This window comes from Epargyreus clarus, unplaced genomic scaffold (genome assembly GCF_041222505.1).
Source record: "Epargyreus clarus isolate Ecla_fem2 unplaced genomic scaffold, WU_Ecla_fem_2.2 ptg000036l, whole genome shotgun sequence".
Classification (NCBI taxonomy): domain Eukaryota; kingdom Metazoa; phylum Arthropoda; class Insecta; order Lepidoptera; family Hesperiidae; genus Epargyreus; species Epargyreus clarus.
The window spans coordinates 7,002,956-7,026,760 of NW_027332241.1; the positions used below are offsets into that span (position 1 = coordinate 7,002,956).

Here is a 23,805-nt window from a genome sequence, read left to right on the forward strand (position 1 = left end):
ATTGTAATATGTCTTGTTCTTACATTTTTGTGTAGTTGAACGTTTTCATTTATGGCTTATTACAATAAATTATTTAATCAAATGTCGGCTTTTGTTTATACTTTTAGCTTACTGACTGCAGTGTACGAACCAGATGTAATTTAGATAATTTTAATAAAACAAAAAGCACAAACAGAAAATATTTTTTTTTTGTTTAAAGTATAAACAGTGAATTGAAACGTTACTGTCAATATCAAATGACAAGTTGACAAGTGCCACTGTCATGTTATTTTTATTTGACACTTTGACTCAACTGAACGTGAACCGCTACCGGCCACATGTTCTAACTTTTTTAAAAACAATTAATTATGGATAAAAGTGGTATAATCAGCCTATGTAGGGAGCTAGGGTGTTGTGATACATGCTGCCTCCGCTACATCGGTCTGAAGAACCCTAAGTTTTACACAGATGTGAAGAATACCCTTATTAAAGTTTGTATACAAACAATACATTTGGAATATTTACGTATCTAAATAACTATTTGTGTTTAATAATCACATTTGAATATACGATATGAGTGAACAACGTTTTCGAACTATATTTTTATTGTAAACTGCATTAATTAAATTTAATTGTAGGTTTAAAATTAGAACTTTTCATGGTTAGGCAAGATGTTACCGCCATATTATCTATTTTGTTATAACAATAGTGTAGGGCTGCTATGTTCTGGTTTGATGTGTGGTAAGAAACACTTATGAGGAATTCTAACTTAGTGCCCGGGGGTAGAAATGCATGGTATGGTCGAAATCATTTTAAATTCTTGTCTAGCTAGGAATCAAATTCATGACTTTTATCTTTGCTCAATATATATTATATTGTAATATACCAAACGAGTATGCAGTTTACCTGAGGGTAAGTGGCTCATGCCTCTCATGGACATCTGTGAGCCCAAATAAGATGAGATTCTTGCCTGAGTTTAGCAACACATGTGCTGCTGCCCCTGAGGACTGAGTTGGGAACATGTCGGATAAATATGTCTCCCTTACCACAACCTTCAAAGCAGACTACAGGAAATATGGTTTATCACTAAGACTATAATACCCATATTTGTACATTTGTAATTTTCAAATTTTAATTTTAAATAGGCACAAATCTAATAATATTACAGTTTCAAGACTCAACAGCAAACACAGACTCTGTCTCTTCAGAAGACTCTACAGAGAACAGCACGATAGAGAATCAAAAAGAAGATGCCAATCAGACTAACAAATCTGAACAAAGTACTGAAAATGGTCACAATTCCAACCATTCAATGAATAATATAGAATCGGAGAGTATAAGAACAGAAGTAAATTTAAATGATAATGATAAGTCGGTTGATACAAATAATGATTCGAATAAAGAAAATGTCGCAACAATAGAAGTATCGGAGAATTCAAATGATGTGGAGTCTCCGCCAGCAAAAAGACCGAAATTGAGTGTTTGTTCGAGTTGTCTAGGTGTGTTGCAGGAGGATATGTGGAATGAGACCTTAGAGATGGTTAAAGATGTGGTCGAGAGGAAAGGGTAAGGCTTACACTACAAAATTTGCCAACTAAATGTCCAAAAGTAAAAGGATTTACAATGACCTGTCATTTGATGGAGTAACAAACAAAAATAAATAAATATAAATATTTTTTAAAATTTCTATTTTGGTATAGTCTGCATAAAACTGCTAGTCCGCTCTGAATATAGAAATGAATCGCGTCGTCATAGCAAATTGTATAACTACACCTGCTCGCAACAACTTCAGAGCGGACTAGCTGTTTGGCGCAGACTATAATATTGTTTTGTTTATCATATGCTTCTCAAAAATCTCTTTTATTTGATAATTATATTATGGAGTGCATGAAAAATATCTCCCATCTCGGGGCATCAGCCATATTGTATTTAGAATGATGTCAAATAATGTCATGAAAAACTGTAGCTAAAAGGTTTATTTTAAAAAAATTATTTAATATTTTATTACCAAGTGCACATAATGCAGTTTTTTTTTATTATAGCTATTGTTGTATATAATTCCAAAAAAAATTAAAAGGTGTGAAATAGTTTTGTGTTATTTTTATTTTATTTTTTTAGCTATGAATGCAACACTTTTGGCTGTGCGCTCTCATCTCCGATAGCAACCATTCTGAGAGAAAAGGCTATTGTGTTAAGAATATGTGATAAATTCCCTGGATTTGTTGAAAGTGAGTATTCTGTGGGAGCTCCGGAGTTAATACCATTTCACTGAGTTTTTTTTATAGTATAGGAGTACCAAACAAGCATGCAGTCCATTTGATGGTAAGCTACTGCCGCATATGGACATAATATGTACAACCCCCGATAAGATTAGATTCCTACTCGAGGTCGGCACAAAAGCGCCACTACTCCTGAGGACTAAACTAGATTGCTCTGGAAAAGTATGTCTCCCTTGCCACATCCTTCAAACCAGACCACAGCAGCGCTTAACACTGCTGTTATAACAGAAATAGGTGTGGCGGTGGTGCCGCCGGAGTCGAACCACAGAGGGTTCTACCACGTTTAATAGTGGATAGAGTTGGTTTATTCAGGTTTGGCAACTTGTAGCATGATTGTGTTAGGTTGTGGTCGAACCAAACCTTTGGAGTTTGCAGCAAACTTAAATATGCCATCAAAAACAATGCTTGTAAAAAGATCCAAGTCTCGCCATTCAGTTCTTCTACCGTAAAAAGTTTTGAGATCTATGTAAAACCAAGCCGGTAAATGTATGCAGTCCCTACTTAAGGGACCTTCTGTCTTAAGGTATTATCTCACTATCTAACCTAACAACATCTCATGGGACCATACCAATATTAAAAATCTTTTATGTTCTAAATAAATTAACGTGGCAACCGTACTGCAAGTCACATTGTGTTTTCATCTTATCATATCGCATCACACAGGTAACATTAGTATGATTGCCACGTCAATTTATTTAGAACATAAAAGATTTTTAATATTGGTATGGTCCCATGAGATGTTGTTAGGTTAGATAGTGAGATAATACCTTAAGACAGAAGGTCCCTTAAGTAGGGACTGCATACATTTACCGGCTTGGTTTTACATAGATCTCAAAACTTTTTACGGTAGAAGAACTGAATGGCGAGACTTGGATCTTTTTACAAGCATTGTTTTTGATGGCATCTCATTCCTTTTTGTAGATATTTCTACTCTTTTCCTTTCCGGTACCTTCTACTAGTTGAATCTCAACAACAGATTTTTTAAAGCCAATTAAATTTTTGTAGTTAGTCTTTGTAGTTATGTAAATAATCTTGCCATTCATCATCACTTTCATTCGAACATGACAATAAATTAAATCTAAAAAAGTTACTATTTTGACAACTGAAATTATTCCCATTGTCCTCAGGAAAAAACATCTCTACTGATTGTGATTTATTTATTTATTGTGATTTAACGTGTCTTCGTATTAAATAATCGACATCCCTTACTTTCTTCTGAATAGCCGACAAAAATCATTGGTAATCTGTCACTGACTTCGTCGGACTCCGGTTTTTTATATAAACCACAGTATTTACTGCTCTTGCTCAAATTCGGTTCAATTTATAATATACTTCTGACTTCTGAAATGAAATTAAATGAAATGTTTATTTAATAATGATAACATTCGTTTTAAACTTCTCGCATTTACAATAATAGTTCTGTTAGCTGTTTCAACCACAACAATTTGTTTAGGGGTATATAGCATCGCCTTCTGATGTAGAATTCCATTTGTTGATAAGAAAATATTGAAAGCCCTATTACAAAATTTCGTTCATCCATCTGATCTCATACATTTGTTCGACTTGCTAGTTCCCATTTCAACACTTTATATTTTTGAAATTTCGTAAATACTCACACTTATATTTGAGAAAATAAACATGTGTCATTCGTGAATAATAGTCGATAAATAATAACATGTACCTTGAACCGTTGAGTGAAGTAGCTTCCATGGGACCACATAAATCTGTATGTACGATCTCCAGTATATCGTTCGTTCGCGTTCAGAGGTTTGGAAATGGTTTCTTACTAGTCGTCATATCCGTCGTAATGTTCACATCATCAAGCCCGGTCATAATATTCTTATATTCCGGATTAATATGGGCTAGTCTTCTATGCCAATATTTATTTGACATTGTCAAATATCATATCGGTGATTTGACAAATTGTTTAAATTTATATATACCATGTACGTTGTGGCCAGTTGCGATGATGTTATCCATAGAGTTACTAATAGTGCAACCGTTTTTCAAGAAATTAACAGTAAATCCTTTTTCAATAAGTTTACTCACCGCTAACAAATTCATACTTAAATTATTAGTCTGCATTTGTCTTTTGCATTCAACTGTAGTTATTTTTAGAATTATTATTTGCAGAGTATATTAATAATACATATTTTCAGCTAGACTATATTTTTATTCACTTCTATTTAAAACTTAACTCACCGTACAATATAATTTTATATATAGCTATTATAGATTACAAATAATTTATATTAAAAAGGTTTCTTATAATAGTTTCCACGTTTTTTCCGGGTAGGTATTACCACAAAATAAAAACTAACAGAAGTCAATCTTCATACAAAGTGGGCTGGAGTAACGCACACATAGACACCACTTACCGACTAGTTATCTCGGGGGGACTCTACTCGACTCGTGCGCGACTGTCAGTTCATTTTTACACGCATTTGTAACTGTTTTGTACAAGCAATGGAGCAAAAAAATACCCTAATTGTGCAATGGACGGTTGTTTAAATTCAACATTAAACTGTGGATTTTCGTTTTTTTTATAGCTATCAATTATCAAGCCACTAGGAGCTGATATTTTTGGTGATCATGGCAAGAATATGTTATAAAGTGGCTGTCTAAGCTCGATTTATATAACAGTTTCCTATTTCGAATCACTTGAAATGAATATAACTAAATTTTTGTAATATTGCGTTGAAATGTTAGGTACCTAATATTACGTAAGTTGAAAACATAATTTTTTGTTCGTATATATATTGGTTTGCCTTTAATGCCATTTGGTAGGTTTAGGTCTAAAACGGATAGGGCAAAAGGAATTGTGTAATTAGGGTAATCCTTTTAGAAGTTATTAGGGATTTTCCATTGTGAACATTGTAAATTTTTATATGTAAGCTTATTTTCATAGACATTTATTTATGCGCAATAAGGCCGAAATTTGCCTAAACACTTGTTTCCTTGGAAACAAACTTATTATTATTTTATAATACGGTGACAGTTGCTTTACCTCACGACAGTTATTGTATTTTGTGTATGTTGCCGTTAGATTGTAGAATACGTTAGCATACACATTAACTAGGCAGTCTTAAGATTAGCTAGAAAATATGCAGATTAACTATGTAGTTAAAATTTGAAACATCTTTTCAGACTTGTTCTTAGGACTAAAACACATGCCTTTTTACGACACGACGACGTAGTGTGATACATAGCGACATCGTGCCGCAAAGCGATATTGTTTCGTGAAAATATACAAAGTTTGTCGTAAATTCATGACACGACGACGCATCATAGCATGCATGGGTCGACGTCAAGGGGTAAAAATTGATACAATCTTCGTTTTGTACTTTAGGTAATGGACAAGCTAATCTGCGTTTTAACTGATTTAGGCACATTAGCCGTAACATCTAGTTTTCTTCTTATGACATTTGTCAGAAATTCGGAAAGTTTTTGATATTATATAACTTTTTAGGGTTCCATACCCAAAGAGTAAAAACGGAACCCTATTTCTAAGCTGTCCGTTTGTCTGTCTGACATAGAGCTCTATTTCTGGATCCTTAATAGATAGAAACTTAAATTTTTTTACGGCATATTTATAATGGTGGCCGCTTTAACAACAAGTAATAAAAGTAAAAAGAAAAACTTTCAAATAAAGGAGAGTTGCCATACAAAGACCTTCTTTTTCTTTATGAAGAGGAGGAAACCTTCAAAAGGTACTCAACGACGTGGGAGTGACGCCGGGTTATGTGGGACTTTAGCCGCACTAAAATCCTTCGGTGGCCGTCCTCAACGTTTGTCGGAGAACTCCGGGATCTCCGACTGAACGCAACCGAAGTCCTCTAAGCGCGATGCCTCGATCGAGCTCTGCGTTGGGAGAACAGTTTTCGCCCCTCCTAAACTATCCGGTGTTTTTTTTTTTTTTTTATAATGTAAGAGTAGCAGACGAGCATGCAGTTCACCTGATGGTAAGTGGCTACTGCCGCCCATGGACATCTGTAATCAACCCCAGATAAGATAAAATATTCCTACCTGAGGTCGGCCACGGATGCGCCGCTACCCCTGAGGACTAAGCTGAAACGCCTCGGAAAAGTCTGTCTCCCTTACCACACCCTTCAACCGGAACACAGCAACTCCTAACACTGCTGTTATTAGGTAGAAATAGGTGTGGCGTTGGTGCCACCGGAGTCGAACCACAAAGGGTTCTATCACCTTCAAACACTTTGTTCACGACGGTATGCGACTACACATACCGCCGTCCTTCCCGCGGACACTTATTGGACGGTTCGAGCTCCCTCTTGCCACTCCCAACTCCGGAAGCCCCCTTTTAGTCGCTTTTTACGACAGGCACGGAATATCGAAGCCCTTTTTTAGTCCAGGAACTACAGGGACAAATATATAAGGACCTGCTATTTTTTGGCGTTTTTCATTTTATCTATTGAACCGTAATAGATGTTACAGTTGAAATGTTCACAATGCATTATATGGCTGCTATAATATCAATTAGTAAAAATAAAAATAAAATAAACAAATGTTTTTGTGGTACGGAACCCTCAGTGTACGAGTTCGATTCGCACTTCACCCATTATTTGAATTGAATTTAAATTGAAGTTGGAATTGAAAACGTCTTTTGTCTCGAGAATAAAAACAATTGACGTCGCCTATAATAGTAGGGGAGCCCAAGACGGGATTTCGAGAGTGACTCGAACGCGGCAGATTAAGATATCGGAGATACCTTACATCCTATAGAGTATCTTAAACTATCCATTTGGGGGGTTCAACCAGGGAAGTCCATCAGACTATTAATAAAAAATTGTATTATCTATAGTAGCTTAATTACATTCTGAAAACAATAAATTTATAATCTGATGATTTGAGGGCGGCGTTAGGGAGTAATAAGGTTGCAAAAAAATCTATACCTGGACATACTCGAGTGCGGTAATTTTTTTAATATAAAGGAAATAATGCTAGAAAATATGCACTATCTGATAGCGCCATTTATTAGCTTGGATCCCTGGAAAGTAATGGTGTATAACAAACTAAAGGAAAAGGCAAATTTTATGGAAAATACATTATTCTTCATACATTCTCATTCTATTTTTTTTTCAAATCGTCAGTATAAAAAACCCCTCCACTAAATCGTCAGATGAAGGGTTATGATAAGTAAAACATCAGTTGGAATTTCCTGTATAATAATCTTATCCTGTATAATAATCTTCGAAGAGTCACTGACAGTCTTTCGAATCGAATCGTCAATTTTTCGAATGGGCGACTCATCTGAGGTAGCTTCATATCCCCTTTGAAAATCTAATGCGCTGGTTACTTTTTTTTCCATTTTTACCTCTCGTATGACTGTCCCAAACCAGCAGATAACCATATTTCCGGCATCAGAGATATATACTCTATCACTAACCTGCCGCGCCTTGAGTATGTCTGACTCTGCTTTTAACATCTTTCGAATCATCTAGACACTATTCCCACGGTGAATCGAAAAATATCACACAACCTTTTCTTCACTCTAACGTGTAATCTACACAAACGTATAGGACCTATCGGCGCTCGAGTTTCTACCCATTTAACATCATCGGCTCCCCTACTACTCTTACATTTCGCGGACAGAAACACAGATTCATTAACTGCAAATGTAACTTTGTCATCCTATATAACTTATATAGGATACAAAGTTATTTAATGTAGATGGTGTATCTAGATAACTGGACAGAAATTGCAAAATATTTTAGTTTTCCCATGAGTTATATACTAAACACTAATTGTATTCTCAATTTCAACCTTCTATGTCTGCTAGAAGTGCCTTAAACTTTTGATGATCGGTCAGTCAGTGAGTGAGTGACAAAATTACGAACTTTGACTACTTGTAATTCTTAAACTACTGGTTCAAATTTAATGAAATTTGAAATATACCGTGTCTACACAATGCTTGCTTGGCTCCTGAAAATTCAGGCTTCTAGCTTCATATGCAACGAAGTTACAGGAGGTCGAAAATGGGCCGAATTGCTTCGAGAAAAGTATGCTACGGCCGTGCCGCTTTTTTTGGCTTTGGCTCGACTTGGCGGAGGCACTGCCGTGCCTCCAGATATTTCCTCAGGTAATGTGACAGCGCTGAAAGAAGCCTGGAAGTGGTCGTTCGCCGCCAAGATGGCCGCGAGCATCGACAAGACCCTGGACTCAGGTGCCGTGTCGCCACTGCTGATCACGCTCAACTACGACTATCCTGATGATTTGCAGGTCTGGAATATATTAAGGTTTTAAAATTATCTCTTACTATCCGTACATTGCGCGCATTGCTACGCTACCAACTAAAATACATTTGAAAATGGCGCCATCTGTTGAAAATTGGTCGTACCGACTCAGAAACTATTGTGGGCTCATGCACAACAACTTTGTTAAAGATCATCACATGATAAAATGAATACTTTACGATTCTATAAAGGACATACAGACAGACGTTCATTTTAATATATTCAGAAAATTAACAAACTTGACGTCCAGTTAGATTAAGAAATAAATTTGCTTCCAGATAAAAAAAAATACATTAAATCAGTTCATTAGTTTGGCGCCAAATGTACTACACTTGTAAACACAAACGCATAAACCCACACACACACACACACATACAGATTCGCACGCATACACACGCACACGCTCAGACACGTTCACACACACGCACACACACACACACATACGCACACACACACGCACGCACACATACACTCACACACGAACACATACGCACACATACCCACACATGCACATGCACAAACACGTTCATACAAATGCGCACGCGCACGCCCTCACCCACACATACATAGTGCAAGTTTCAAACTAAATGGCTGTAAGTACCATAATTCACTTATAACTAAAATTGTGTTTTTTTTATAGGAGCTGGAAATATTGAAGACTGTCGCTCCAAAACTGTTCGAATCCCGGAGTAAGCAAAGGCGACGTTTCACTACGGAGTTTACGAGGCGTTCTGTAGAACAGGTAAGCTAATATAGAGGATTTTTATGGAAATAATATTTAGTCTATACTTCTTACTAATATTATAAAGAGGAAAACTGTTTGTTTGATTGTAATGAATAGGCTCAAAAACTACTGGACCGATTTTAAAAATTCTTTCACCATTCGAAAGCTACATTATCCACGAGTAACATAGGCTATATTTTATATGAAATATATTTGATAAATAGATTTTGAGGCGGTACAGAGTTTGGTCAGCTAGTAACCTATTAATTAATATAGTATTAATATTTTTGGACATTAGTAGAAACTTTCTTGGAAAAAGGTATTTTATTCTCACTTGCTTACTTGTACGATCAGTTTTTGTTTTCTATTCTTTGTTTTTATAATACAGAAGTAGCAGACGAGCTAGTAGTATACCTGATGATCAGAAGTCACAGTAGTATGGACATCTGTAATCAACCCCAAATATGATTCTTAATCTACTGAGGACTAAGTTATCCTCAATAAGTATGCCTCCCTTACCACACCCTTCAGAACTAAATACAGCAGTGCTATACGGCTGTTATATCAGAAATAGGTGTGGCGGTGGTGCCGCCGGAGTCGAATCACAAAGGGTTCTAACACTTTCTCAATGTTACGACCGGTCACGAGCGGTCATCATACGGGTCTGCTGTGCAAAGGGTTCCGGATTCGAACCCCGGCCAGGCATTACAGCTAACATTACAGGTTTTATACCTAATGCCTTAGAGTAAGAAAACAAATAATTGTTATACATGAATAAATTTAGTGAATATGGTCAATTATAGATAGTAAATTTCAGATTAATTGGTACATTTAATATGATGACTTAGAATATCTGTTTCTGGGTCTGGGTGTTTGTGTATTCGTCTTAGTGTGTGTCTATAGCACCCACGACACGGAATCCTAGTGTGGGGCTGTGAGAGTAGAAAGGTATTTTTTTTAAATTATAATTTTATTCGCAGGCCTTAGAAAATGCGACTCTACCATCACTATTATCGGCGGGTGGTGGCCTACCACTGGCTTCGGCAGCGGCTAAGTGTGTCAGTGTGGTGTGTACACACAATCCGGTGTACCTTGGTGGCAGGTGAGCTACAACCTGATTCTAGTATTGGTGGTAGAGTGTGGTGTGCTACCACTCGCCTTAGCAGCGGCTAAGTGTGTCAGTGTGGTGTGTACACACAATCCGGTGTACCTTGGTGGCAGGTGAGCTACAACCTGATTCTAGTATTGGTGGTAGAGTGTGGTGTGCTACCACTCGCCTTAGCAGCGGCTAAGTGTGTCAGTGTGGTGTGTACACACAATCCGGTGTACCTTGGTGGCAGGTGAGCTACAACCTGATTCTAGTATTGGTGGTAGAGTGTGGTGTGCTACCACTCGCCTTAGCAGCGGCTAAGTGTGTCAGTGTGGTGTGTACACACAATCCGGTGTACCTTGGTGGCAGGTGAGCTACAACCTGATTCTAGTATTGGTGGTAGAGTGTGGTGTGCTACCACTCGCCTTAGCAGCGGCTAAGTGTGTCAGTGTGGTGTGTACACACAATCCGGTGTACCTTGGTGGCAGGTGAGCTACAACCTGATTCTAGTATTGGTGGTAGAGTGTGGTGTGCTACCACTCGCCTTAGCAGCGGCTAAGTGTGTCAGTGTGGTGTGTACACACAATCCGGTGTACCTTGGTGGCAGGTGAGCTACAACCTGATTCTAGTATTGGTGGTAGAGTGTGGTGTGCTACCACTCGCCTTAGCAGCGGCTAAGTGTGTCAGTGTGGTGTGTACACACAATCCGGTGTACCTTGGTGGCAGGTGAGCTACAACCTGATTCTAGTATTGGTGGTAGAGTGTGGTGTGCTACCACTCGCCTTAGCAGCGGCTAAGTGTGTCAGTGTGGTGTGTACACACAATCCGGTGTACCTTGGTGGCAGGTGAGCTACAACCTGATTCTAGTATTGGTGGTAGAGTGTGGTGTGCTACCACTGGCTTCGGCAGCGGCTAAGTGTGTCAGTGTGGTGTGTACACACAATCCGGTGTACCTTGGTGGCAGGTGAGCTACAACCTGATTCTAGTATTGGTGGTAGAGTGTGGTGTGCTACCACTGGCTTCGGCAGCGGCTGAGTGTGTCAGTGTGGTGTGTACACACAATCCGGTGTACCTTGGAGGCAGGTGAGTTCTAGAACTGATTCTGGTATTGGTGGTAGAGTGTGGTGTGCTACCACTCGCCTCGGCAGCGGCTAAGTGTGTCAGTGTGGTGTGTACACACAATCCGGTGTACCTTGGTGGCAGGTGAGTTCTAGAACTGATTCTGGTATTGGTGGTAGAGTGTGGTGTGCTACCACTCGCCTCGGCAGCGGCTAAGTGTGTCAGTGTGGTGTGTACACACAATCCGGTGGACCTTGGTGGCAGGTGGGTTCTAGAACTGATTCTGGTATAGGGTGGTGAGCTACCACTCAATACGAAGTCGGTCGATTTAGTGACATTTTATGGTACTGTTGTCACATCCGAATATGTGAATTGTGAATATGTCTAAGGGTGGTGAAGGAAGGTGAACACTTATTAAATATCTTCGGTACTCATTGACCTTGACCGAGTTATTTTCATTATGGACGGTACCTTTGTCACATCAATATTCAGTGGTTCATTGATAAGTGGTCATCTACGGGTGGTAGATGACCACTTATCAATGAACCACTCATTAAATTCACTAAGTTATTTCGATTATGGATGGTATCATTGTCACATGAAAATTTGTGAATATATCAATGGGTGGTAGATGACCATTGAACATTACAATGTTACAGGTACCTAAAACTGAGCCGCAACCTGCCCCAGTCACCGTGGGTGTTAGATGGGCGTAGGGTGCTACCGACGTCTGTTCAGGAGATCATTTTTAAGCCCTTAGCTGATATTTACAAGTGAGTATTCAAATTGTGATTATATAGAAGAATAATATATTAGTAGCAGACGAGCATGCAGTCCACCTGATGGTAAGTGGCTACTGCCGCCCATTGAAGGTCTGGGGTTCATGTATGAGGATACACCTTTCCATGAGGTAATCTTCCAGTTACTATAATTTAGTAGTTATATACTGAAAATAGAGAGAAAAAAGTGTTAGTGAAACGATTTTTGTAACGTAAACAGTTACGCCAAAGCGTAACGTTACGAGTATATTGATTATATTTAAATTATTTTCAATGATTTATATTATTATGATACATGGGTGCAATGTACCAATTATTATGTAATTATTTTTTGTTTTGTAATAGTTTCATTTCTTGCACGTATACACATATACATTTATTGTTAAAGAAATGTAACTTCTTACGGATATACACAAGTACACACATGCCAGACAAGAAGCTAATTTGAAAATTGACTAAATAACTAAAATAAAAATCATCATTATCAACCAATTACTGTCCCACTGCTGTGCAGGTTGCTCTCGGAATGAGAAGGATACTTAACTAAAAAAATAACATTCTAAAAATCTACAAAAACATAATCAACGGGTTGCACTCCGGAAGCGTCGGCAGAAGTAATAACTTTCGAAGCTCAACCTGAATAATAAAATATAATAAATAAATAATGGAACTGATACCCATTGACATATTATTTCTATGCTGACACCGGATGACTTGACTTTTGCAGGTTGTTTTGTTTTACGAATTTACGATCAGGCATGTCCTGACGCGAGTTTAACATTTTTTACCCATTCATAGATAAGTATAGATATCTCACCGCCTTTTAATTGAAGGAAGCCATTAAATGGCTTAAACGGCTGACAATTATGTCAGCCATTTAATGGCTGCCATGTTGTAATTTACGCAGAACAATGCCGACATGCGCAGTTAAGTGGTGCAAAAACACGAAATCGAAGAAAAAGTGCTAAGAAATATCGTTTCATTCGTAAATGATCTAAAAACTACATTTTTTTTTATATTTTTCAAACACGAAAATAGATGACAGTGACAATTTCAATTGTCAAAACTAACATTTTCTTGTTAGGAGTGAGTAATCTTTACTAATCTAAAAGTTCACAACACCGCTAAGGAAGTTTTCACTTCAAAAATTGAAAACCTTCGTCAGGTTTACCTCAGAGGAGGCTGAACAGAGGCTAAAGTTTGTGGCGGCCGGTCGCGAGGACGTCGACGTGCGGTGTCTTGGTGAGGGTAGACCCTTCGCCATCGAGGTATGTACCCTTGTAGAGTCCGCGCCAAACTGCTAGTCCGCTCCGAATATAGATATGAGTCGCGTCGCAATAGCAAATTGTAGATATTAGCTAGACGAAAACAGCACGGGACCCCCCGACACCCTTCGCCCCTGCTCTCGCCCATGAGTACATAGCTGCGTTAGTATGCCCTTACGTTGCTACGGAATATATTATGTTTGTGGTTGTGCCCAACAACGAAGCGGACTAGACGTTTGGCGCGGACTATACCAGCCCTTATTTCTCACAGTTACACACAGTGGCGTAACTGTACCACAGAGACCCTTTGCAAATTTATTGGCCCTAAGAAATTTCCGTCCACGAATACGTACTTTAGTGATTGACCTTGGTCCTGGTGACCTCTTTTCTTCGCTCATTTATACACATTTTTGTGATCACTTTTGAGCTCGCACCCTCTCAGGCTAGGGGGCTCGTGGCATTTCTACACGAGTCTCTTCTCACAAAGTAATGAAGCCCTTTTGTAGTTTAATTAAATGTCTCCAAAATATAACAAGGTTTTTAAATTGTAAGAAACTAGTGTTTGAAAATGTAATCATTTTAAAATTCATTACAATGTCAATTTGTAAACTCCTATCAATGATGTATTTGAAATTATTTAGAGTAGTCATTTTAAATCCTTATATTAGCAATTTAAAACTCATTAACGTGACGATTTTCAAATTCCCATAAGTAACAAATTTAAAATCCCTTACAGAAATAATTTAAAAATTATTTGCAATAGTAATTTCGATATTACGATATTAGCGCTCGTTCAGACATGCGGGAACCGCGCGTTCACGAATCGCGTGGTTTCAAACCGCAAAATTGTGATGCTATTCAGACACCAGCGGTTATTATGCGATTGTCGTGCAGGAATAACGTCAGTTTGAAAATGGAGGTCGACGAAGAAGTGTGTTTACTGTGGTTGCTCCTTAAAAAAAAGAAAAGAAAAAGGCGGTATTGGGTGCATCCAATATTATGTGACCGACCAGTACATGGTCAGTTCGTAACGTTATATCCCAATTTAAGAATGTATGATAACAAATTTTTTGACTATTTGAGAATGTCAATAAAATCTTTTGATGAACTAATTGAACTGATCAGGCAAGATATTTCAAGCTCTGAAACGCATATTAATAAACTCACGAGCTGTGACGTGCTAACCGCGCGGTATCCGCAACGCAACTGAACGCGAAGTAAAGACTCCACAGTAACAGAAACGCGCGGGAGCAGCGCGATTCTATTTTCTGGCGGTTGGGTTGCCGTAACCGCGTGGCTTGATTAACCGTGCGGTTATGTCAGAACGATTACTTAATAACTCATACAAATAAGACTCGCGCGATTTCCATGCGATTCTGAAATCGCGCGGTTCCCGCCGTGTCTGAACGAGCGCTTACCCATCTTAATACAGTAGTAACAAATTTTAATTTTTGTTACAGTTGTAACTTTAAAATTCGTTAGCCAATTTTAAAATTCCTATCAGTACTAATTTTAAAATTCCCTACAAACAGATAACAGATCCTCGGAGGGTTTTAACAACGGCAGAGCTGGCGACGGCGTGCGAGGAGATCTCCAAGAGTGGAGACGTTGTTGTCAAATCTATGGTGCCGGTTACTAGGTGGGTGTTTTATGCTGTGGGTCCAACACACTCATTCACACACACACACACATATACACATACTCACACACGCATGCACACATACACACATACACACATACGCATAAGGTCATATGCATACATACACAAATACATAAACTCAAACATAGATGTTTGTTTTTATTTATTCTTTATGTGGACATCGAATTGTTTTTCTACACTAATATTATAAAGGGGAAAACTTTGTTTGTTTGCTTGGTTGTAATGAATAGGCTCAAAAACTACTAGGCCAATTTTAAAAATTCTTTCACCATTCGAAAGCTACATTGTCTACGAGTAACATTGGCTATATTTTATATGAAATATATTTGATAACTAGATTTTGAGGTGATACACAGTTTGCCGGGTCAGCTAGTATAACATAATTTAATTTGTGTGTGTCAATTTGTATAATTGGTTCTGCGAAACCATTCTATTTGACAATATATAAATAAAAATAATCATATTATATAATTTGCTTAATATTACTATGTTTTTGAAACGATGTTACTGTTAGGGTTTTTTGCGAAAAATTATGAGTGATTTTTACAAAATCGAGATTTAAAATTGACACTATAAAGTTGGCTAGTAAATATTGCAAGATTTTCTCAAAAGAGAAAAACAAATCACAAAATTAGGTATACATTACGTCACGTGTATCGTATTATTTTGTGACAAACATTTTGTTAAATGTAAAAGTATTTTTTTTGTAATTCACTTCTTTATTAAATATGCCAAAGAAGTGTAACTTCCTACATAATATATACATAAAATCACACGTGCTTTTTTATATATTTTTGTGCTAAATATAAAGTTATTTTGACAGGGATGATCTTACGCTGTTGAAGGAGGGGGAACAAACGAAGACGAAGACATACGAAGCGCTTTGTATAAAGTTGGGTCACTCAGAATTTGATAATGTAAGTGTGAACTTTAAAATTCATTGCAGTACTTATTGTAAAATTATTTACAGTAATAATTTTAAATATTTCTACAAAAATTGTAATTAGAAGCGTCGAATTTGACATTAGTTTGAAATTCGACACAGCACTCATTTTAAAATTCATTATAGCATCTGTTTTAAAAACCATGAAATAATAAGTATAGAACATAGATTAGTAAAGATACTTCGCCGCCTTGAAATTGAATGAAGCCGCAAATGGCTTATTATAGTAAGTTCTTTTTTTGAATTTTTGACAAAAATATTTTTAGAGAAAATTTACGAATAAATAACTAATACTGCGTAATTTACATGATAATTAAATAATTTATAATAATAATTTCAAATATTTTAGGGACATTTTAGCACGGAAACGTGGTAAAACTTTTTTACGCAACAATTTCAATTCTCAAAACTGGGTACATTTTCTTGTTAGGAGTGAGTAATCTTTACTTATCTATGGTATAGAATTTGACTTTTTTATAATAGTAGCAGACGAGCATGCAGTCCATCAGCATCAACCCATTACTGTCCCACTGCTGGGCTCCTCTCGTCTTAGAATGAGAAGGATTAGGCCATAGTCCACCGCGCTGGACAATTACGTAATGGTAGACTTCACATACCTTTAAATTTTTTTATATTAATCTCTCAGGTTTCCTCACGATGTTTTCCTTCACAGTTTAAGCAAGTAATAATTAATTTCTAATACGCATATTATTTTGAAAAATCAAAGGTGCCTGACATTTGAACCCCGTACTCCTCGATCGAGAGGCCTAGTTTCTTAACAATTATCTATAGGCTATCACTGCTGTTATAACAGAAACAGGTGTGGCGGTGGTGCCGCCGGAGTCACACAGAGAGTTCTACCACCTTCAATCAGTATTTAATGATTATACAGTTGCCCTCAGATGCACCCGTGAGAGTAACAGAAGCCGATATCAAAAGGATCAACGAATTTCGGAACACACCCGAAGGGGACGCCGTGAAGATCAAAATCACACAAAAAACACCCATTCGGGTGTTGCATAGACGACCGTTGTTGACCAGGACGAGGGGTATCTTGGCGTTGGAGGCGTTTGCTGTACCGGGTAAGAAATAAAGAGAGAAACATTTATTTTGAAGTGGCACAACAATAAATCTTTATATATATATATATATATTTCTTATGTTCGTTTAGGATGTCGTTTAGGAGGAGTTCAGTGACACACGCAGTGTATTTCACTGAACTCCTCCTAAACGACTGGACTGATTTTGATGAAATTTGTTGTGTGTGTTCAAGGGGACTTGAGAATGGTTTAGATTCGCAATTTAGTCCGTGTGAAAAGGTTTTTTTTTTATTAATTTTTAATTCGTAAGTAGTTATAGAATCGGAAACTATGCATTTGATCAAGTGATGATCTTTAGTTGTTGTCCAAGAGCCCACGAGGGTTTGAGACTTAGTAAGACCAATTTTCGACAGATGGCACCACTGTCATTCCAATGCAGGTACAAATTTTCCGTTTTATGTATATCATATTATTTATTTATTATTATGTATTTCTTTAAAATGCGGGTGAAGCCGCGAGCACCACTAGTATAAATATAAATATATATACAGAGTCAGTAGACATGTACAGTCCGCGCCAAACTTCAAGTCCGCCCTGAAGTTAATGCGCGCAGGTGTAGTCAGAGAGCCAATACGGTCGAACACAACAAGCATATATTCCGTAGCAACGTAAGGGCACACTAACGCAGCTATGTACCCGCGGACGCCCGCGCTGTCTTCGTCCCGCTGATATCTACAATTTGCTATTACGACGCGACTCGTTTCTATATTCAAAGCAGACTAGAAGTTTGGCGCGGACTCTACCTACATGATAGAAGGGGATTTCGAAATTTGTCATCATGCCCACAATGTAAAAAAAAACTTGTTATGTAGGTTTCATTTAACTTTAATATTCAAAATTGTTATTAACTGAGATTATTGTTTATTTCTTGTATACTGAGCATCAACATAGACTCTAACTCTTGTTTAGTAAAATTTTTCGAGAACGCATTCTGCTCCAAAAACTCCCAATTGTGAACCGACTTGTGTTCTTTGCAAATCCTTGCACTATCCGTAATGAATATTTTTTGGGAATGTAATATGTGTTTCCTTAAGGAATTTGGCACACTCAATCTCTCTGGGTTTTTGCAATGAGGTACAAAACACTGACGGCTAGAGTTTGGTGTGTGTGCGAAATTGTCTAGCTGTATTGGCACTGGATCTCGTGGAATTACTGTTTCAATGTCTTCATTTGCCAACTGATAATATTCTATTTGTCTCCAGCATGAAGAACAGAGAATTGGATTTTTGGAAATCTAAAAAAAATAAACAATGTATATAATTTTTGATTAATAACTAATATTTCAATTATGTATGTTTCATAACAGCGGTGTTAAGCGCTGCTGTGTTCTGGTAAGGTAAGGAAGACTTTTCCGAGGCGTTCCAGCTTAGTCCTCAGGGGTAGCGCATCTGTGTCCGACCTCATATAGAAATATCTAATCCTATCTGGAGTTGATTACAGATGTCCATAGACGGACGGATTGTGCCAGACCCTTGAATTCATCATTTAGATATGTCTGTCCAGGGATCAAACCCGGGACACTCTGCGCGTCAGACCATTAAATTCATCAATTAGAAATGTCTGGCCAGGGTTCAAACCCGGGACCTTCTGCGCATCAGACCCTTAAATTAATAATTTAGATATGTCTGGCCGGGGATCGAACACGGGACCCTCCGCGCGTCAGACCATTAAATTCATCATTTAGAGCTATCTTGGCCGAGGATCGAACCCAGGACCCTCTGTGCATCAGACCCTTAAATTCATCATTTAGATCTATCTTGGCCGGGGATTGAACCCAGGACCCTCTGCGCATCAGACCCTTGAATTCATAATTTAGATATGTCTGACCAGGGATCAAACCCGGGGCCCTGTCACGTCAGACCGGTATGGTGAAATAACGTATAAATAAATTACCTCATGAGGGTATATTCTTGCTGCCACTGCTTCTCTGCCACTCCCACTTGCTACAGTATGGGTTTTCCTTCGAAACAAATCCATTCTACATATTTCACACAAAACATTTGTATTATTTGTATGTTTTTCTGTTCTTTGTATATTCCTGCATGCTGATATCCAGCATGCATAGCATACACGGCCATTTAGTGGAATCTGAAAATATGCACATGCTAGAACCCTCTGTGGTTCGACTCCGGCACCACCGTCACATCTATTTCTGTTATAACAGCAGTGTAGCGCTGCTGTGTTCTGGTTTGAAGTGTGGTAAGAGACATACTTATCCGAGGTGTTCCAGTTTAGTCCTCAGGGGTAACGCATCTGTGGCTGACCTCAGGTAGGGATCTAATCCTATCTGGTGTTGATTATGGTTCATGGGCGGCAGTAGCCACTTATCATCTGTCAGCTTGTTCTATATTATAAAAATTGCTAAATTTTTAAAAGTTTTTTTTATAATATAATAGTAGCAGACGAGCATGCAATCCACCTGATGGTAAGTGGCTACTGCCGTATGCCATCTATAATCAACCCCAGATAAAATTAAATTCCTATCTGAATTCGGCCACATACACCGCTACCCCTGAGAACTAAGCAGGAATGCCTCGGATAAATATGTCTCCCTGACCACACTTCAAACCAGAACACAGCAGCGCTACACTGGTATTATAACAGAAATAGGTGTGACGGTGGTGCCGGAGTCGAACCACAAAGGCTTCTACCTTTATACTTGTAATTTAAAAAACATACCTGTCGTGGATGAATTCTTGATATAACTTCATTCCGCTCACGTCCCTCGGGTAATGAATGACTTCTTCTTTGATTAAGGCATCGAAGACACACCACACATATATTGCTATTTCTGTCACTGTCCTTAAAAGTAATATCGACTGGCCCTTGCTGCAAAATACGCTTCACTTTCATCCAACAGGCATAGCACACCAAACCACCTTCAGGTATCTACAAGAATATTCAAAAAAATAATTCTTTATATAAGTCTTTATATTACGGTGCAAGAGATAGAAGCCTGTGACAGACAGCGGAGGCTTAGTAATAAGCATAGATAAGTATGATATCTCACTGCCTTGTAATTGAAGAAAGCCATTAAAAGGCTTAAATGGGTGACAATTCTGTCAGCCATTTAATGGCTGTCATGGTGTAATTTACGCGGTATAATGCCGACATGCGCAGTTAAGTGGTGTAAAAACACGAAATCGAAGAAAAAGTGCGGAGAAATATCGTTTCATTCGTAAATGATCTAAAAACTACATTTTTTGAATATACTTCAAACACGAAAATGATGACAGTGACAATTTCAATTCTCAAAACTAGGGTAATCTGTACCAATGTATGGTAATAAGGTCCAGTTTTTACCCTTTGGGTAAGGAAACCTAATAATTTACCTTCAGTTCAAATTATATACTGATGCAAAATTATTCCCATAGTAAATATGCAAAAAGTAAAATTAAGTAACCTATGGTTTATTTATAACTATAACGAATTAGTTAAACACTTTATATATTTTTACAATTTTTACAAAATAAAAAAATTGTCCAAAATTCCTATTGGACAAAAAGTTGCCAGCCCTTGGGTCATCTGATGTGAGGAGTCTTTAGGGCAGGTCCTCCAAATGTTATTTTTTATCTTGGTTTTTGTTAAAAAATACTCATAAATTATTTATAATACATAAGTAAAACATACTTGTTTGGGTAATATTCTCTCTGATATTAGATGCCGTTCCGGCCCCTCTGGAAGGAAATGTGTGCGCTTCCCAGACAATGTACCTTGACACAATACACAGACATATGTATCGCATTCAGAATTAAACTCTTCATCTAACAAGTTTGTGTCACCATGGGGAATGGGCGAAGACAATGATGAAATAATGTTTCTGAAACATTGTTCACATAATATTTCATTTGCGTCCACCTAAAAAAAATTCGAAATATAATTCTTGATATGTTGTAAGCTGTGAAAGCCTAGTGGTTAATAAATACAGCCTCTTGATCGAGGGGTCCGAGGTTCGAATCTCCTGATTCCTCTAACTTATGAGAGTATTAGATTTTAATCATCAATTGTATAAATTGTGAAAGAAAACATTATGAGGAGACCTGCATACTTGAGAAACCTATAAAAAATATAATTCAATGGTATGTGAAGTCTACCAATATGCACTTGGCCAGCGCGGTGGACTATGGCCTAATCCTTCTCATTCTGAGAGGAGACCCATGCCCAGCAGTGGGATAGTAATGGGTTTATGATAAATTATAATATTAGTTTAATATATTTACCTCATGGCCTAGTTCATATTCAATTAAAGTCATTATTTCAAACCCCATATCATCCGTATGATAACACGGACAATCTTCATTCACTTCCATACAACATTTCGTACATGACACCATTTTGTAAATATCTAAAAATAAATAAAAGAAGTATAAAAATATTAGCTGCTATAGTAAAAAAGGAAGATAGTAATTAATTAATATATATATACTAGCTGACCCGGCAAACGTTGTGTTGCCATATAAATAAAAAAATGTTAAGGGTGAACAATCCTTATCACTTAGGGGTATGAAAAATAGATAGTAGCCGAGTCTCAGACCTACTGAATATGCATATAATGTTTGGTGAAAATCGGTAAAGTCGTTTCAGTGGAGTACGGTTACTAACATTGTGACACGAAAATTTTATATATAAGATAATTAATTAAATGTGTGGTTAGACTCCGGTGGCAACAACACCACACCTATTACTACCTAATAACAGCAATGTTAAGTGCTGCCGTGTTTTTGGAAAGGTATGGTAAGGGAGACATACTTTTCCACCATTCCAGCTTAATCCTCAGGGGTAGCAGCGCATCTGTAGCCGACCTCAGATAGGAATATCTAATCCTATCTGGGGTTGATTACAGATGTCCATACGGCAGTAGCTTACCATCAGCTGGACTGCATACTCGTCTGCTACTCCTATATTATATGCAAAGAAAATGTAAATGACTTTCTATTACTGTATAATTTGATATTTTTTTCTAGTTTAATTAGTATGTGTGTTGTTTCTAGTATTTTAATGTATAAATATATCGAATAAAATTTATTCGCTTGTTAAAAAGTATGTCGTGTCACGTATTACAAATAAGTTGTATTAAGTTGTAAGTGAGATGTCTAAAAAACTGATATTGAATACTTGTCAACAAAATCCAAATCGATTGCAGGAAAAACTCAAGAATTCATAAAACACATTAAATAAGCCGGTTAATTATTATGGCTTGTGTTGTGTGCAGTTTGACAGATTTCGAAACTTGACACTGAAGGAATATTGTTAGTGTTGCCATATTGAATAATTCAATGAAGAAAACTTATTTTAAATAATTTTGAGCAGGAATATTTTTGAAAAAAAAAATATGTATTTTTCTTGAATTCTACAGATCTTTCTCTTTTTTTGATATACTGTAGCCAGTGGCCGAAAATTACACATGATCTAACGTAAACACTATTCACGGGTTTGAATTTGTAAAGCACGCTCCACATTCTCGCGAGAACGTGAGTAAAGTACGCGAAACGGGAATGTGGAGCCGATTATAGTATTCTTCTCGAGTTCTCGTCTTGTTCTCCGATTTTTGTCGATTTTTTGAAGCGAGAACGCGAGAATTTGTATCGAGGATAGATGGATAGTATAACCCCGGATATAGACTTACGCCAAGAACACCCGAGAAGCGTGAATGCGATAGCTTTCTTGCCCTCTCGTTCTCGCGCTCGCTTGTTCTCCGATCGGTGTTGGTATTTTTGCCCGCTTCAAAGAGTTTCTCGGGCGAGAAAAGAGAACGACAACACATTCTTCTCCGGTCTCAGTGCGACCATGACATTGTATGTTGGTGTGTAGCTACAATCACTACACTGTCGTCCGTTGTGGATAACAGTTGAAAATGCGAATGAGAAGATCACATGAATGTATAGATATCTTCTCGATTCTCGCGCAATTTCTCGGCGAAATTTCTCGGCCAGACTTCTCGCGTGAGTATGTAGCCGGCTTAACGCTAAACCTTGTTCCAGATCACCCTCGCCTCGTCCGCGTGCTAGTGACTACATCAGCGGGCACGTACGTGAAGGAGTGGGCGCACGGGGAGCTGCGGCGCAGCGCGCCCGCGCTGTCCGCCGCGCTCGGGCCCGCGCGCCTCGCCGCGCTCGACGTCGCCGCCGTCGCGCTGAGCTGGCCGCCCGCCGCACAGTAATAAATGTATTGGATATACGAGCCTTGTGTCATTTATACACTACCCCAAGTAGGTTAAGATGTAGCCCATATCTATGATTGCCAACGATATCGATATTAACGATACCCATACTGATGATATCGATACTAACGATATCGATATATGTGATATCGGGACTCCCGATATTAAAAAAAACAACGACATCGATATTACTGATATCGATTATAATGATATCGATTTAGTCCAATTACAGATTAAAATAATACCTATTATAATAACACCGATTATAGTGATATCGATACCCATACTTATGATATCGATTTTTATGATACCGATATTAACGATATCAAAAGTGATAATGTTAATATTAGTGACATCGTTAATACCGTTAATAGTGATATTGATATTGCCAACTGACATCAATGAAACCAATATTATAATAATAAAATAATAATAACGTTTATTACATAAGTAATAATCGATATAACGATTTTGATAAAACTGATATTAGCGATATCGATATTAAAGCCAATA

At 37.7% G+C, this 23,805-nt stretch overlaps 2 protein-coding genes across 4 annotated transcripts; one reads left to right on the plus strand and one right to left on the minus strand.

Annotated features, from left to right (window-relative positions):
* Positions 1-288: 288 nt before the first annotated feature.
* On the plus strand, positions 289-23,310 carry Pus10 (Pseudouridine synthase 10). The gene is made up of 12 exons (XM_073092449.1): positions 289-470; positions 1,148-1,545; positions 2,098-2,207; positions 8,359-8,498; positions 9,153-9,254; positions 10,217-10,338; positions 12,045-12,158; positions 13,330-13,432; positions 14,962-15,068; positions 15,913-16,006; positions 16,925-17,114; positions 23,114-23,310. Exons 1-12 carry the CDS (start codon positions 348-350, stop codon positions 23,290-23,292), a joined length of 1,782 nt encoding a protein of 593 aa, XP_072948550.1. The 5' UTR covers positions 289-347; the 3' UTR covers positions 23,293-23,310.
* LOC140756915 (uncharacterized) lies at positions 17,924-22,383 on the minus strand. 3 transcript variants are annotated; one of them, XM_073092452.1, is made up of 6 exons: positions 22,248-22,383; positions 21,353-21,477; positions 20,763-20,952; positions 19,812-20,021; positions 19,026-19,220; positions 17,924-18,366 (listed from the first exon to the last, which is right to left on the minus strand). In XM_073092452.1, exons 2-6 carry the CDS (start codon positions 21,355-21,357, stop codon positions 17,977-17,979), a joined length of 990 nt encoding a protein of 329 aa, XP_072948553.1. In that variant the 5' UTR covers positions 21,358-21,477; positions 22,248-22,383; the 3' UTR covers positions 17,924-17,976. The 3 variants fall into 3 exon arrangements, with proteins under 3 accessions (XP_072948553.1, XP_072948552.1, XP_072948551.1); XM_073092451.1 differs by having other exon boundaries at positions 20,763-20,990; positions 21,999-22,347; XM_073092450.1 differs by having other exon boundaries at positions 17,925-18,366; positions 20,763-20,990.
* Positions 23,311-23,805: the final 495 nt, after the last annotated feature.

Coding starts and splice junctions, on each gene's coding strand:
- Pus10 (XM_073092449.1), top strand. CDS start 348: ATGGATAAAAGTGGTATAATCAGCCTATGTAGGGAGCTAGGGTGTTGT. Junction 1,546..2,097: donor GATGTGGTCGAGAGGAAAGG/GTAAGGCTTACA, acceptor TTATTTTTTTAG/CTATGAATGCAACACTTTTG. Junction 10,339..12,044: donor CCGGTGTACCTTGGTGGCAG/GTGAGCTACAAC, acceptor ACAATGTTACAG/GTACCTAAAACTGAGCCGCA.
- LOC140756915 (XM_073092451.1), bottom strand. CDS start 21,466: ATGGTGTCATGTACGAAATGTTGTATGGAAGTGAATGAAGATTGTCCG. Junction 20,991..21,352: donor AATATGAACTAGGCCATGAG/GTAAATATATTA, acceptor AATTTTTTTTAG/GTGGACGCAAATGAAATATT. Junction 20,022..20,762: donor AGAGAATATTACCCAAACAA/GTATGTTTTACT, acceptor ATATTCTTGTAG/ATACCTGAAGGTGGTTTGGT.